At 38.7% G+C, this 16,822-nt stretch overlaps 2 protein-coding genes across 3 annotated transcripts; one reads left to right on the top strand and one right to left on the bottom strand.

The window, feature by feature from the left end:
* Positions 1-1,078: 1,078 nt before the first annotated feature.
* Positions 1,079-8,809, bottom strand: LOC137939105 (serine/arginine-rich splicing factor SR45a-like). The gene is made up of 7 exons (XM_068784295.1): positions 8,723-8,809; positions 4,102-4,161; positions 3,931-4,017; positions 3,725-3,836; positions 3,091-3,240; positions 2,341-2,404; positions 1,079-1,749 (listed from the first exon to the last, which is right to left on the bottom strand). The coding sequence occupies exons 2-7, from the start codon at positions 4,122-4,124 to the stop codon at positions 1,595-1,597; spliced, it is 591 nt and encodes a 196-aa protein (XP_068640396.1). The 5' UTR covers positions 4,125-4,161; positions 8,723-8,809; the 3' UTR covers positions 1,079-1,594.
* A 244-nt stretch (positions 8,810-9,053) lies between these two features.
* On the top strand, positions 9,054-13,669 carry LOC137938992 (mitochondrial import inner membrane translocase subunit PAM16 like 2-like). 2 transcript variants are annotated; one of them, XM_068784144.1, is made up of 6 exons: positions 9,054-9,184; positions 9,472-9,545; positions 11,518-11,605; positions 12,085-12,218; positions 12,911-13,037; positions 13,414-13,669. In XM_068784144.1, exons 2-5 carry the CDS (start codon positions 9,543-9,545, stop codon positions 13,031-13,033), a joined length of 348 nt encoding a protein of 115 aa, XP_068640245.1. In that variant the 5' UTR covers positions 9,054-9,184; positions 9,472-9,542; the 3' UTR covers positions 13,034-13,037; positions 13,414-13,669. The 2 variants fall into 2 exon arrangements, with proteins under 2 accessions (XP_068640245.1, XP_068640244.1); XM_068784143.1 differs by lacking the exon at positions 13,414-13,669 and having other exon boundaries at positions 12,911-13,407.
* The last annotated feature ends 3,153 nt before the right edge of the window (positions 13,670-16,822 follow it).

The raw sequence follows: 16,822 nt of genomic DNA, 5'->3' as shown, positions 1-16,822 counted from the left end.
AATGGTTCACAATCTTCTCCATAGATTGTTAAGCCATTGTTCATACCTTGGAGTTAATTTACTATGTTTAGGTTATTTAACGATGATTAAAGTAAATTACCCCTAAGGTTAATTAAAATGTCACCCGACTAGGGACTTACACTAGCCATTGACCATACTAGCCAACTTACACAAACTCACCTTCACATAGATTTACAATAGCTACTATATCATCCAATCTAAACTCACGAAGGGATTTTCTAGTACCTAACCTAGCGATCCTACCTAGACCCACATAAGAATTTTCGGCAACACCAGCTCACATAAGGACTTAGATGTAGCGACAACAAACAAGGCTTATCACCCTTTTTCTCCTCAGGCACACGAACTTCCTTTAAAAAATGAAACAAGGTGGTGTTACCTACACAAGACTTCGACCAATTTGCAAAGGATACATGCTTACAATTCAGCCTAATACAACAACCTCTCAATAGTTAGAATTTATAATACATGCACCATCAAAGCTTAATAGGTCCTTGGTTGACTAGATTTTAAATCAAAGCTCATAAAAAAACTCAAGTTAGGAGCAAACTCTAGGTCGTCAATTCCTCTTTTACGTGGACTTTCTAATCTTAGAAACAAACAACTTCAAGAACTACATCAAATTTGAGTTTAACTCTATTATGATCCTGGTTGTAGGATCAGATGGGGAGGGCTTATTTTGGACCTAGGTGACCTAATGGTTGGGTTGGATACAAGGAAAAGTGGAGGTTGGAATTCAAAGGTTGTAGTAAAAAGAATTAGGGTTTCAAAAGTGTTCTTTTGGAGATTACTAGCAGGAAAGCAGTGGACAAATTCTAAAGATGTTTTTGGGCGAAATCCGGTAGCATAGATCAGTGTAGTTTCTGGTTGTGGAGGTAGTTGAACAAAATGGCTTGACAGAAGATGGTTACTTCAAATATGATGAGATTGTAAGAATCACTAAAGGCTTCCACAGCGTCTTTGGCAGAGGAGAGTTTGGGATTGTTTACCCAGGCCAAATGATGGAGGGAACTGTAGTTGGTGTCAAAATGTTCTCCAGAAAACTTTCTGCTTTCTATCTTGTGATTTTATTCATAAATATTGGGTAGATATTCGGAAAATTTCCCACAATTCAAAATCAGCTACCCAAGCAAATAACCTGATCTAGAGCATGTTTGAACTCAAAAACTAAAGTAATTCCCCCATTCCCATTATTTGCCTTGGCTCATGCCTGGGTAATCTACAGGTTCATCTCAAAATATTGAACAAGGAAAATGATGTATATAGCTTCGGTGTGGTCCTTCAAGAGCTCATTACAGGCCAACCTGACAAAATGAAAGTCTGATTGACGGAACATCCGAAAACCGAGATTTTTGTGCCCATGGGTTCCTGGCTGGGACACATTTGTTACAGCGGCCTCACTTGCACAAGGCAAGAAGAAACAGACCAAAACAACCGGAAGCACTTCATTACTTCAGCAGAACCTCCCACCGTTTTTTCTTGAACGATCTCCACACTAGAAGTTAGTGGGAAGGTTCTGTGCTTACATAAGATAGCCAGGCAGGATTTGGAGGTTAACACTCTTCCCCTGCGACTATGAACGATCCCTACGCCTCCTGTGCATGGAACCTTCCCTTCTCCCATATGGTGAAACTGATCGATCTCGTCGAGCCCTTGAATGAGGAGAACGACCCCTCTCATGTCGACGGGAAGGCGAATAACTTGGCAACCTTCTTCTACTACCACGACCTGTATTTTGGGGACCACAAATGATACATGAACATACAACCTTCATGATATTGTTTTGAATGAAAGAAGATTCAATAAGAATAAAAAATTTAGCAATTCAATGAATGGAGCCAATAGTAAAGCAGATAGCTTCATTTATCTGCATCATAGCAACTTCAATTCAATGCAACTCTGAATGATAGCAACTTCGAATCAGACAGTGCAGCTCTCTCATGATAGCAAGCACAAATCCTTTGTGTTCTAGTTGATAAGTAAATCAACCTTCAATAAGTCCGAGGCAGATAAAATTTGAAATATTATTTTTAAATGGAAACCATATATACTCAACAACAGCAGTGACATGACTATCTTTGTGAGTCAAAGAGAAAAAGAACAAAAGAAACCAATCTGTCCCCATATCATCAAGCAAGAATCTTTTAAATCATATTGATCATCATCAGCGCCACCAGCACGAGTATTTGTTAGAATGCTTCAAGTAATGAAGCATGCAGCACATCCTTTAGTGCAACATCTGGGCTATAATTTTCAAAATGTGTTCATTTGTTTGACCAAAACAGAGACTATTCATGTCAAACTTGCTTTAGACAGTACCTCTTGTGTCTTTTAAACCATGATATTTTCCTGGCGTTGGTGTCCTCCCCCGCTTCCTTTTCGCCTGCAAAACATATAAACTTTGAAAGATAATGAAGAAGTTGGTTAAAAAATTACAAGCATTCAGTGACAGGAAATAAACACAAGTTAAAGTTGGAAGTACCTTTACATTTCTAACGATCTGAACTGCTCTGGATTTCATAAGGGAAAACTCGTTTCCCCTTGATTTATATGAAAGAACCCACAACTAGAGGGTTCTCGAAGTAGACCAAGCAATCCCCTCCACCATTTTTTAAATATAATGGGGAAGTTTTCCCAAACTCAGGCATATGATGCCTTACAGTGATGCTGGAGTTCCTATGACTGCCCATTTGATATATCAGACATTAACCCAATCAAACCCAAGAATGCCTAGTAGATCTTAAACTTGCCTTTGCTTCCTGAATTTCTAATTTTAATTATAACAAAATCTGAGAAAACCAGGAAAAAAAGACTATTGGGCATACAACCCTCCATAAAATAGTCAGAATTTGAACTCGATGAGTTTGAGATGTCGATGAAGCTCAGTTCCAGAATGAGAGAGGTTCAGACTCTAAAGAGGTTTAGGTTGTTGTGAGTTTGGAGGAGATCACACATACAAACCAAACCTGCTGCCAAAATTTATCAGGCAAACCTATCTGAAGATTCAGAGTTCTTGCTAATAAAACATCATTGTTATGACACAATACACAAAGACTAAAGTTCCAGTACCTTCTCCACACTGATCAGCCGCCCCTCCAGAACAGAGCGGTTCAGATACTTGATACAGTTTTCTGCATCCTCAACAGTTTCCATTGTAACAAAAGCAAATCCACGAGATTCTCTTGTCCGAGGATCCATAACCAGATGACATTCTGCTACCTGCATATGGAATTTTTAAATGAAAACTTCTAAAATAAAAAGAAAGCAAGGCACCACTATCTGAGGGGTCTCGCTTTAAAGTGCATTAGTTGGAAGTGCTTACTAATTCATACGATGGGTATGACACATGCCAGAAGGAAGGCCCAGTATAGGTTCTTACAGTTTGCTTTCTTTTTTGTATTTTGGGTATACTTATTTTTCTCTGTTACCAAGAATTTTCTCAAATACAATTTTGAAAAAAACAAAAGGAATAGTGTCAATACTTTGACAAGAGTTAGGCAGGAAATCAGAACAGGGGACCAACATTAGATGCATGTGTAGCTTAAGCTGGCTAATGAATGTAGCATGAGACTAAATTAGATATTTAAAACTGAAGCGGTGCATGTTCAAATGAACTAAGAGCTTATTCAAGTTTAAAATGAAAAATAACATTAATTTCATGTTAACATTAGGGTCTTGAAGCCATTAAATAGCAATAGCTTACCTTTCCTTCATTATTAAAGTACTTTTCAAGAGCACTCGAAGTTACACGTGTGGAGAGGCCTGTCACATACAAATTATTGCCAGGATTACTTGCATCTCCAGGACCTTGGCTCCTGTCATGCAGTTCTAATAATTAGATGCACACCTGACTGCCATAATGATAACAAGAAACTAGGAAGGGGTAAGTAGCTCCAACGGAATTAGTACCTAGATCGACTCCTTGCCCTTGACCTCGATGTAGACCTTGACCTGCTACGTCTTTGAGGCGACTGAGAAGGAGAACGAGGAGAATCCCTGACATATAATTACTATACATGTTATGTCATGTGTATGAAAATCATCACTAAAAATATCTAGTGATAGACAGATGTAACTAACCTCTCTTCCCTTGTATATGACATCTAGCAGCACAAAGATAGAAAACAACAATAAAATTTCCTGAAAAATGAGGGCAACAAGAAGTACAATGAACAGAATCAGTGTTTCTGTTATGCATGTTATGATAAATATTTCATAGATGAATTACACATGTAATATATGTCACACTAGTAGCACAAAACATCTTAAAAGAATTTTAATATAGCAACTAAGTTTTTAATAAACGCTTATGCATCTCCAAACATGCCCCTCTGTCTTCATCGCTTCAAATTTAACAAGATCCTTATGATTAACACATGGAACTGTATTAATGTTTATAAATTTTTTGTTTTTCAATCACATTAATAAAATGCATCTCGCCCTTTCTCAACAAAAAAAAAACAATCACATTAATGATTGTAATTTTTTTTATAAAAGAGTGATAATTTATTAAAGACAAGCCAAGAAAAACAACAAGATTAAAGGGGACCTCCCATTACAACTAGAGATTGGAGGAAGATCCCGTGCAAACCATCAGCTAAAGAGTTGGCTAAGCAGGAACATGGGACCAGCTACAAGTGAGGTTTGAGACGAGGTCACCAATACGATGATAAACTGGCCAGTACCGCAAAGGGGAAAGTGCAGTGGAGGAGCACCATTGGATAACAACTCATGAATCCCCTTCAATAATGAGCAGGCCTTGAAGATGATCACAAAATATGGTAAGCCCATGGTATAAAGCAAGGAGTTCAGCAGCGGTGGAGTCAGTGTTCCCCATACGACCCGCATAAGATACCAGAATAGTACCAGAAGAATCCCGAAAAGCACCTCTGAACCCAGGCGGCCCCAGGTTCCCCTTACCATCAAAGTTGAGTTTGATAAAACCATGGGGAGGAGGGGACCAAGGGACACAGGCTAAAAGGCGAAGGCTCCAGCCATGTGGGCAATGCAAAGTCAATTTGTCCTCAAAGAGATGCCACTGAGGTTACTGAAGTCCTTCCGGGAGTGAAGCCAGGAAGATATGTGAACAATGGTCAGTTCTGCAACCTTCTCAATGGATCTGAACTTCAGATTGAAGTAGCGGTTGTTTCTCTCTTGCCACAACATCCAAGGAATGTGTCTGAGGCAAGCAGAGATCAGCATTCTTCCCAGCTTGGGCAGGAGAGGGTGCATGAAGGCTTGACAGACTTCAGAGAGATGTTCGGGCATACAAAAATGAAGGCCAATGCGCAGCAAAATCCTGGTCTAAACATCCCAAGATAGTGGCAATGCAGAATGAGATGCTGTACGGTCTCATCATTCTGAGAACAAAAAGGGCAGAGACGGCAGGGGGCAGTGTTCCCACATCTTTTAAGGTTATCAGCCATCAGAATACGATTGTGGAGAGCACACCAAAGGAAAAATTGAACCTTCGGAGGAGCAGAAATCTTCCAGGCATCGGAGCTGACAAGAGATGGGCTAATGCCCAGCCTTCTAGTGATGAGTGAATAGGTAGAAGAAACCAAGAAGTTTCCACTGGTATCAGGTGTCCAAAGAATCTTGTCAGCCATTGTTGGCCGAATATCAATGCTATGGAGGTTAGAGAGAAGATGGGAAGCCAGCACAACCTCCGAATCAGATAGACCACGTCTGAATTGAAGATCCCAACAACCAGGAGAGGTCTAGAAATCAGCAATCATCGCGTTTTGCACGAGACAAATGGGAACCAAGGGAGCAAAGGAGCTACCCAGAGTTTTTCCATTGCACCAGCAATCAAACCAGAAACTAATTGTCTCCCCATTGCCCGCGAAGAAGCTGACGCCATTACGAAAGGTGTTGAGCAGAGGGTAGAAGGAGCGCCAAAGGGGGTAAGGAAGTTAACGATCATCCCCGCTGGTCCACCATCTCCCCGCCAAACGCAAGTTTTTGGCCACAATTGGTCTCCAAATTGCACTGAGAGCATGGTTAAACCGCCAGAACCACTTCCAAAGGCATGCTATGTTCATTTCTTTTGTAAGCCAAAGGCCCAGCCCACCATAGCTCTTGGGGCTACAGATCTCAGTCCAGCTAACTAAGTGGCACTTGAAAGCATCATTGAATCCTTTCCATTGGAACCTCTTGTCAAGATGATTGTAGGCCTCCACAGGACATCGAAAGAAGGAAAGGAAAAAGGTCAAGATATCGTCAATAGCCGCCCGAAGAAGAGTGAGCCTCCTAGCCGATGAGAGAAGACACCCTCGCCAAGTAGCTAATCGACATTCCAACTTTTCAATGACTGGATTCCAAAATTGCTTGAGAGGCTGCCTAGTGAAGAGGGAAGCCCAAGGTGTGGTAGGAAGACAACCAATTTGGTAACCCAACAACTCGGCCATGGCATTGAGAGTGTCATCAGGTATGTTGAATCCAATTAAGGATGTTTTGCCTTGCCCTAGTTAACTTTCTGCCCCGACGTCAATTCAAAGAGGCTAAGAAGGGACTTGAGACACTGAACTTCACTTAGGGTACCTATTCCAAATAGAATGGTGTCATCGGAAAACTGCAATAAGGAAGTGTCAAATTCACGCTGAGGGGAGATTGGTTTAAGCCATCCAATAGTCCTAGCTGAGTGAACCAAACAAGAAAGATATTCTGCCACCAGGTTGAATAACAAGGCAAGAGATAGGATCCCCTTGGCGAATACCCCTCAACCCCTTGAAATAGCCTAGAACAACACCATTAAGGATGATCGAGTAAGTTGCTGAGGCTATGCAACTATGCACCCAATACCACTATTTGGGACCAAAACCCATCCTACCCATAAGGTCATCTAAGAAAGACAAGCAAACCTTGTCAAAAGCTTTCTCTAGATCCAATTTCAGGGCATAAAAAAAAGGTCGGATAGAGCACCGAAGGTGATCCATCATCTCATGAGTGGCCATGGATGAAGGTGCATTGGTTGGGATGGACCAGTACCGGCATAGCAATCTTGAGGCGATTAGCAAGAATCCAAGCGATGATCTTATAACAACTAGAGGTGAGGTTAATGGGTCTGAAATCCATTGGGTGCTCCGCAAATTGCTTCTTAGGGACCAAAGCGATGAAAGAGGCACCCATACTCTTATAGGAAAGGCCACAAGAATAGAAGGAGTTGACCATCACCTTAACATCATCCTTAACCACTCAACAGTAGTGCCTATAAAATTCTCCGTTGAAGCCGTCTGGCCCCAAAGCGTGATCAACAGGTAAACCCAAGGTGGCAAGCTCAATTTCTTTATGAGAAAAAGGTCGTTCCAGTAAGGTTGCCAACCCCGAGGGAAGCTGGCAAGAGTGATGCATTGGAGTCATCACACTAATGATTGTAAATTTTTTGTTTTTAATTACTTACCAATGATTCATCGTGCTTCCAGAAAGGAATCAATTTCAAATTGCAAGAACTGACTTTCAAATGAAGAATGCCTCAAACAACCTCAGCTAAAGATGCTTGTAGACACCTTCTTTCCACTCAATTCAGTCCTCTAGGCATCACCAGCTGTACAGAGGCAGAACTCAGAGCTTTTGTTGGAAGATTTGAAGATTCAAAAGGAAAAGTTCTCCACCCCCCTTAAAGTAGAAGGAGATGCCAAAGTGGTCAGTGGCTATTAAGAAATAATAATCTCCATGAAGGCTATGGCATTCCTTCAAGGAAACTGAAGACCTTGCCAGTGACATCCACATATGTTAAACCCATTCTCTTTGATACGCCAATTCTATAGCAAGTTATGGGGTTAACCAGTTAACCACTAACTCCTTGTGGCTTGGATGTTCTTCTTTTTCCTCTTCTCTTTTCTTAATTTTGAATCTTGGCCCCTCAAAATCTAAATCAAACTTTGGAAATTGTTTTGTTCTAGTTAAAAACCAAAATCCCATTATTCCTAGGATCAACTATCACCTACAGATTTTCAGGGGGCAGAGACAAGTGTAGCATCTAAACTAGATCAAGAACTTGAAGCAGTTGCAAAGGCATTCATACGCGTAGGAACATTACCCAGTTCAATTATCCATATGAACCAAGTTTTTTTGGTCCATTGACTTCAGGAACCATGCAAAGCAGCAGCAGAAAGGCGACAAAAACGGTCAAATTGTTTCTTATGCAACAGATAGAACCTGAAAACATAACGGAAAGCGAGAGACACATCTAAAGCCTCAAGATAGGCAGCCCAACACTCTCCGAAGCATTGGGTCCAGATCGTAAACATTTCAGCAGTCTCTTATCTGGTCTCACTTCAAGCCATTTTTTCTTAAAGACAAAAACACAGCATTCGCATTGACAAAGCCACAAATCCATAGTTCAAAATCCTGTCTCAACAAAATCAAACAGATTGGTTTTTTTTTTTTTTTTTCTCTACAAATAACAGATTGTTTTCAATCAACCAACAATCTACATCCATAAACAAACAACAAGCCATTCTCAGCACACAGACTAAACCACCACAATTGAGATCAAAACATGACATGTCATAAAAAATATTCCAACGAGTTCTTCATCGGAATCGTACCAAATATTTGACGACGGAAAGACAAATAAAAAAAATTAATTCGTAAGGAGACGCATCGAACACCAAAGCCCAGAAACTGAAACGAAATTGAGCTGTGAAAGATTATGGTACGTAAAAAACGTAATTAACGGTCAAGCTCAAAAACATACCCGAGCGATTTCGCGAGTTAGGACGGCATCGTGTCAGAAATGAGCCCTAGAAGGCTTCGGTTCCGCGCAGAAGCCGGTAGACAAACCGTGAACCATAGCAAGAGAGAAATTGAAAATAGGAAAATCAGAAATTTGGGCCACAATTTGTAATAGAAAATGCAAAATTGGGCCTGAAATTCCCAAAAACCCACAATGGGCTCAACTAACTGGGCCGTCTGGGCCCACTTTTCTCTTCTTAATTTGGGATTCAAATATGTCTCAAAATTTGAAATTATCAATTTGATATATAATAAATATTGTTTTCTTCTTCGCCCATTCGTCTCGACTCTCGCGACCCGTTCCCTTCTTCACGGCGTGCCCTTGTCCTTCTTTCCTACAGGCCCTTTCTTCTCTCTCCGAAGATAAGAAGACCGGCTGGTAGAAGGGGTAACAGAACGTTTGTTGTCGAAGCGTTGGAGAAAGGTATTTGCTTCCTCCTTATGGTGATAACCCTTCTAATACTTGATTCATGGAATGAGGGAGTTAAGATTTTTATCGTTAAGAGGAGTTGAAAGAAAAGAAAGCGGGCGGGGGATTCGTTTTTTTTTTTTTTTTTTAACGTAAAGCGATTAAGTGTTTTTTGTTATTACGGCTATTAGAAGGGTTTGAGTTGTCTCGAGGATTGGGTTAAATAAATTAGTGTGTTTTTTTGTTTCTCCCCGTGACACATGTTTGTTTTTAATCTAATTTTATAATATTGTTATGAACAGGAAATTTGTCTTCGGGAACATCAAAATCGACCTCTTTATCAAATTCTCTCTGGAATAAGGTGGCCTTAAATATGGTAAGATCTGTCCTCCCAATCATTTGGTTCTGAATGTTTCTGTTCTCGGCGTATCAAAATGTGACTCCTGTTTGGTAGTAATCGACTTTCATTTTCTATTTCTTCATTGTGTGGTTTGCGTTTGAAGTAGATTTTTGGTGACTTTTTTTTTTCTTCTTAAAATTCTAGCGGGCCATTGGTTTGAATGCGCTGTCATGGAGATTAGATTCTTTTAGGTTAGGATATGCTGTTTGACTTTCAGTGTTCTAGGCGTTTTTGGTTCTCTTATGCTACTCTTGTACCACCGACGAAGACTTTTCAGGAACCAAATTAAGGCCGGGTTGGGTGCATTATTTTTATTTTTAGGAGAATGATGAGATGTAAGGCTGGGGTGGTTATTTCCATTTGCACATTTCTAGTACAGCTGGTCTTTACTTGGTCTTTGGGTGAAAAGTAGGGTTCTGATTGTTTGGTTGGGCAAAGAATATCCTCCTCCTTTGAGATTTTTTCATATTTTTTATGAGATTGAGAATATTTGTAGATTATAGATGGTACCATGGGTTTATGTCCCTAGAAGTGCTAATCATATAGCAGTCAATTTAGAAAGAAGTGGAGTTTCTAGGCAAGAGCTTTCATACTTTGCTTCTGCAGTTATTTGATTCTCATTTCATATGATGTATATTTTTTTTCTATGTCTTGTATCTATCCTCGGGGAGTTCCTTGGTCTTTCTCTTCTTAGTGTACCTATCAGTCTCAGTGCTCTGAAAAATAAATAAATATGTTGGTTCTAATTAGTAAAGCATGGTCATGTTAGAAATGAAAAGTTTTCTGAAATGTTTATTCTGTGTTACCGTTCCCTGCATTTGCTGCACCTTTTTGGCAAAAAAATGACTGGACGGAATAGAGGGTTTCATTTGGCAGTTAAATTTAAGGAGGATAAAATGTGGTCAAACTATTGTCATGGTTCTTACTGTTTTAATGCAAGCTACTAACTCATCTATCATCTTTGTTGTGATGTGCTGCTGAGTGCATTTTTCTGCTATAGCTATATTTATCTTGCTTGATGTCTGGTTCATTTTTCTTTTATTCGTGTAATTATTGGTTAGGTGATTTTTTAACAGAACTTTGATGATAGCATTTTTTCATGTGGAATTTAATTTTTTACTGTGAAATTTTGTCTTCATGCTTTTGTAGTTCCCTTCCAATGTTAGCTGCATAAATCTGTTTTCTGTTTTGTAGTCCGTCATATAACAGATCCATTATTAGATGGACTCTTTTCAAGTCTTTCCTTGCAGCTTCCATTCATGTCATTTTGTGCTTTCCTTTAGTCCTTTCTGGATCATTGAGCACATTGGTATAATTTTTCTCATTCGTGTTCTATGATGCCTATGTACAAAATATTCATACCACAGGTACTGGTTTCTCTTCCCCTCCTCCCTCCCACCCCATCCCACTGACACATACACATGAACACCACTCTTAATCTTGTTTTTCTTGTGTTTCACAATGTTGTACTTGTGTACTATCATCTTCCTATTGATATTCTCATTTGCTACTAGTTGGAAGGGGGTTCACCGAGAAAGATCATGTGCCTTGTCCTCATTTCTCTGTTTGCAAGCAGATTTACTGCTGGTTTCAATTTGATTAAGTGTGATTAGTTACTTTCTGTTTGTTGCTAATTAGTCAATTGTAATCAATGCATGACTGGTTCTCAAAGATGTGCACCTTAGTAATGCTGCTTTTGCATTATTTGTGATTGTTGATTGTTTTGGATCTTTATCAAGGCCTAATGTTTTACCTGTTCGACTCGGTTTTTGACAAATCCTAGTTTTGAAGCCTTTTGTATTTCCATTTCATGTGGAATTTTCTCTTCTTTTTTTTTCTTTCAAGTCATAGTGCTAACCACCTTTGGAATTTCTATAGTCAATATTTGTAGTTATAAATATGTTATAAATATCTTAGCGTTCCTTCTCTGTGGTGCTTATTGGTGCAGGCTGCAAAGATACTTGCAAATTTAATTATAATGGGTTCTGGTGTAATGGCTAGAGCTGTGGTTCAAGCATATCGTCAAGCACTTGCAAGTAAGTTTTTAAGTTCCATGTGATTACTGTCTGTCATCAATTCTGCAACAAAATACTCTTTATCAACTAAAGTCAAATTGATAATACCTCAACAAGCTAAGATCCACCATTGCAGACTCAAGAGAAAAGCCTTACCTACTGACAATGCATTCCGAAATGTCATCTACTGATTCCTAGTGGTTACGTTCATGTATTCAAACATTTGGTTAATCATTTGTTCTAAGAGAAAATATGTGAAGAATTTAAAGGAAATTTCTAAACTTTCTTGGATTGGTAAAGTAGCTATCCTAGTCTTTGTGGTCAAAAGGAACATATTCAAATAGAAACCAGCAGAATTGAATAATTTTGCTTAGTTCAGACACATTTTTTAAAAATAATTGGTAACTTCTTCTTGTGAGTTCAATACATAGTGAACTACTGTCAAAAGCTCACTTGCAAAGATATGCGTGATTGATGTGATTATGTGTTTTAAAATTCAGATGCATCAAAAAATGGTGTAGCTCAAGAAGCAGTTCAAAATGCTATTCATAAGGGAAGCAAAGTAATGACAGAGCAAGAAGCAAGGCAGATTTTAGGGATAACTGAAGAGTCGACCTGGGAGGAAGTCTTGAAGGTCAGTTTTGTTTCTGTACTTTATTGCTCCCAAATGTATTTACCCTTTTTAATGTGTAATCTGTTACTTGTCTATCCTAAGCAAATAGGTTTGAGGAAGTCTTGTAGGTCGGTTTTGTTTCTGTGCTTTATTGCTCCCAAATGTATTTGCCATTTTTAATGTGTAATCTGTTACTTGTCTATCCTAAGCAAATAGGCTGTATAAGGGCTGGAAATACTAGTTGCATCCATATCATTTTCAAACAGTCATTAAATTTTTAGACTATGGTCAAGCTTATCTTAGATGTCTCTGATGTGACTCTTGTTTTATGTTATTGAGGAGTATTGAACTCTTGCTGTTTGGCCTAAGTTGTATATACATTACATTTGCATGATATGTTAAAGGACATTTTTTTAGTTTTAAATTTTTACTTCCTTTATTGAACAATGGGTTATTGGGATTTTGACATGGTAGTATTTTTTTCTGAGTATGTCATCTTTAGAGTCCTGGATTAGTTGGTGGATTTGAGGCTCCTTTGACAAGCCTGTGGCCTTGCTGTCCTTGAGCTACCAATGAGGAAGCTTGACCATGTCCAAAAAATATGTCAATCTAAATTTGGTTTTGAGTTAAAATCTGGTTGTCTTCCATCATCCTTTGTTATCTAATGTTTCATTGCTTAAGCCTGACTTTTTTTTATGTTCTTTAATATGCAGAAGTATGATATATTGTTTGAGAGAAATGTGAAAAATGGGAGTTTCTACCTTCAATCAAAGGTCCATAGGGCTAAGGAGAGTTTAGAAAATGTTTATCAAGTGAAAGGTGAAGGAACACGTTAAGGAGGTCAAACATTACTACTAACACCAGAATATGATGCCTATTTTCTGCCCCTGTAAAATTTATCAGCTTATTATCGTTGTTGGTTGGTTTTAGCTTGTTTGTCTGAAGAATAAATTAAAATTGCTGCACAAATGTTTCTTCTTTCTTTTTTTTTGAGATACAAGCATTTGGTTCAACTATTTTCTTTAGTTTTTGTGCTTTACAGAAGGGACTCTATGGGGGAAACAGTTTTGTTTGCTTCACATATTCATGTTCAAGAGTTTTTGACTAATCACTAGATCACCCAAATTTGAGAAGCTTGTATGATACTGAATTGTTGGCACCATTGCGAACCTCTGATCAGAGTAGCTGGGCTCACGTATGTTTATTGTTATTTCAGTACTTGTAGGTGTTGTGATATGAGATGAAGAAATCTTATATTTCAGTGGTTATGAAACTGAAAAAGTCTGGTTTGGTGAAGCAATTGCATTGACTTGAAAACGTGATATAAATGCAAGGCCATAGGTGCGGTAGTGACATGCAAAAGAGAGCATCGATGAAACTGAAAAAGTCTGGTTTGGTGAAGCAAGTGCATTGACTTGAAAACGTTATAAAAATGCAAGGCCATAGGTGCGGTAGTGACATGCAAAAGAGAGCATCGACAGTGAATCTCGAAGCTCCCTCCTGCCATAGATGTTTGAATTGCCTAAAATCTATTCGGTTGATTGCCTCTTTTCTACTATTCTTCAGGATGACAAAAGTAACTATCTGAAAGTGAATATACAGAACAAGTACATATACTATACAGGTTAAAGGGATTGCAGAAGACTTCATGTTGCAACTGATCATCTTCTTGAGTCCTAACTCAAGTTGAGCCAAGGTAAACAAGGCCCAGCTTAAACTTTTGGAGGAGAGCCCCTCAAGCCAGTCAACTTGAACGGTGCACAGCTCGAGCACAGCCACCAAAGCTATCGAGTGAACACGGTAGAGAAAAGAGAAGTTTGTTTGATTTTTATTTAATCTTATCCAACTGATGTTTCCACTCAGTCTTTCCTCAATCAGATTTTCCGGAACAACAGTAAACCAAATCAAAAAGAGACAATAGGACGATCAGCTCAAAACATTCTGCCACGGTACGCACCCATGCTCGCACTCATCTGTGATTCCATGAGGTGACTGTGCTTCACCCTTTTTCTTTTGGGCCCAAAGAGCACAAAAAAACAACAACCCAAGAAAGAAGGCAGTTTATGAACATGACCAGACAACAGTGTCCAAAGGTGGCTCCAGAGTTCAGATTTGTAAGATCTCATCGTACTTCTTTTCTTGATTTTTGTTTCTTAAAAGAAAGTATAATATTAACCCAACAAGAGAGGTTAATATAATCAAATCCAATGCCCACCATTAGTTTTGAATCACCCCTGAATTCCACCTAGTTGACCTGTAGCCGGTTAGCAAGAAGATGTTATACATCATATATAATCAAATTCAATGTCAGCCATTAGTTTTGAGCCACCCCTTAATTCCACCTGGCTGAACTGAAGACGTGTTAGCAAGAACACGTATAGGTCTTATAGCACTTGCTTCAACCACATTATTTGAAAATAGAGATAATGGGTAGAAAAGCAGAACATAATATAGCCTTGCTTAACGAAACATCAGCCCTTTGCATCACCACTGAAGAGTCATAGGGTGCTCCAAAAGTAGAAGTGAACCTCTCTGGATGGGAGCAATCTCGTCTTGGATTTCCAAATTTAACCACTGGTTAGATTGTGATCATAATACATGTGGCAACATATTCTTTACTATGAGTCGAAATCTTTGAGACAGCAGCGATTTGAGATTTTTTCTCCTCAAATTTTTGGGCATAGGAACTCCATGATGTTGTCATAGATCAAGCAGTAACAGAATAAACAGAGGGCAAAGGTTTTACATGGTATGGAGTAGGTAATACCTAATGAATTCTTAGAGAGCTATGCAGATTCACAATATTTACAATAAGACAGCGTCATTAGTGGTTGAGATAGGCAGCATGACTGGAGCGTTTCCTCTTTTATCTCCTAACTTGTTGGATGAGAAATCATTAGGACAACAATTTTTTGCATTCTCTTAGCTTGCCAATTCTTCATCATCCTAACATACCCCTCAAATTGAACAGAGCAGAAGTGAGATGAATTTTGTCACAAAATGGGACGCAAGCTTGTAAGAATGTGAACAAGCTGGTCTTCTGAAGCTATATAGAGAATCTTCAATGCACCACAATCAACTTTTTACTCCCATGAATGTAGTCAAGCCCAAATCATTTAGTGTGGTCATGAAAAATTGGGTTACTGTCAAGGCAAGAGTAGTACAATTGTCACAAAATAGCATAGAATGTCATTTGCAGCCAACAAGAAAACTATAAGAGCTGATAAATTCAAACCAACTTAGTGGTAGGAAAAACCATGCCTCTATTTTGCTTTTGTACTAGAGTGAGCAGTGACTCATTGTTTGTGAATTCTTCACGAAATAAGACTGTTAGGATTGCCAAGCAAGTCAGGATCTGGCACCGACTGTATTTTTTCAATGCTCAGGTGGAGAAGTATGAGAAACATTGCATTTTGAAGCACATGGGGTAGAGATGGGCTACAAGTGAGAAGACCTGATTTGTCCAATAAATCCAGAGGTTTGTTTTGTATTAAGTCAAATGGATCTCAAATTTAATGCCCAGAAAATATGGAGGGGGACCCAAGTTTTTCATATGAAAGTGCCTGAGCAGCCTAATAAAAACTGTATCACTGTTAGTTCCAATTGGTATATGTTGACATATACCAATACCAAAGTGAGTGGAGACCTATGCCTGAGAAGAAATTGAGAATGATCAAATGGAATTTGTACAAAACCACTCTGTTGGAGAACTTCATGAAACTTATGAAACTAAGAGATTGAAACTTGATTGAGTCTTTAAAAAGATTTCTTGAGATGACATATATTGATTGCAATATTTTCTTCAATCCCATTGGATTTTATATAAAGATTATTTTAGAAAGACATTTTTGACATCTAATTGATCTAAAGACCATTGGAAGTCAAAAACAGCACAAAATAAGGTGAATGGTAGCTATCTTCACCACTAGACGGAATGCTTCTGCAAAATCTACTACATGTTACTGGGTAAAACATTAAGCAACAGGAATGCTTTATATCTCTCAACATTGTCATCCATCTGATATTTAACTTTATACACTGGTTCTGTAAGGTGACATATGCTGGCTGCAATCTTTTTCTTCAAATTCCATTTGCTGTTCCATAAAGATTGTTTTAAAAAGGTAACCAAGCGAAAATACCTTTGTTATAATAGCGATCTTTTTGACGAATAGCAATACAAGGTATTTAACCTTAATTTGCTTTTCTGCATTCGACAAATTTGGCCTTCTTCTAGATAAGAGTTAAGGTCCTTTGGGTGTTCTCTTTCATGATTCATCAGGGTCTACTTATAAGGTTTAGGACATTACATCTTCTTGAATCTTACTTATTTTTCCTTTCAGTACCTTTCCTTTCAATATGAAGATCCCCCAAAACTTTTTTCTTCCACTTCAGAAGTGTCTCCACTAATCTGATTCATTTTTCTTGAAAATTTTGGACATTGAGCACTAAACCATTGTGGGGTGGTCTAGATTAGTGCATGTTTGTTTTGCACGTTCAAAATATTAATCTGCTGCCAATCCATCAAATTCCAGAGCTTTCTCTTCTTATGCCCATAGGGCATCTTCCAACTCTTGAGGCCTCTTGCAGGAATAGTAAAGTAGACCAGAATTTGGATGTGTCCTAAA

The sequence above is a fragment of the Aristolochia californica genome, unplaced genomic scaffold, assembly GCF_029961685.1.
Source record: "Aristolochia californica isolate CCGP_79_NKW_82.1479 unplaced genomic scaffold, dmAriCali1.0.hap1 SCAF_8, whole genome shotgun sequence".
Lineage (NCBI taxonomy): Eukaryota > Viridiplantae > Streptophyta > Magnoliopsida > Piperales > Aristolochiaceae > Aristolochia > Aristolochia californica.
The sequence above is the reverse complement of the archived record's forward strand: the minus strand, read 5'-3'. Positions and strand labels throughout refer to the sequence as shown.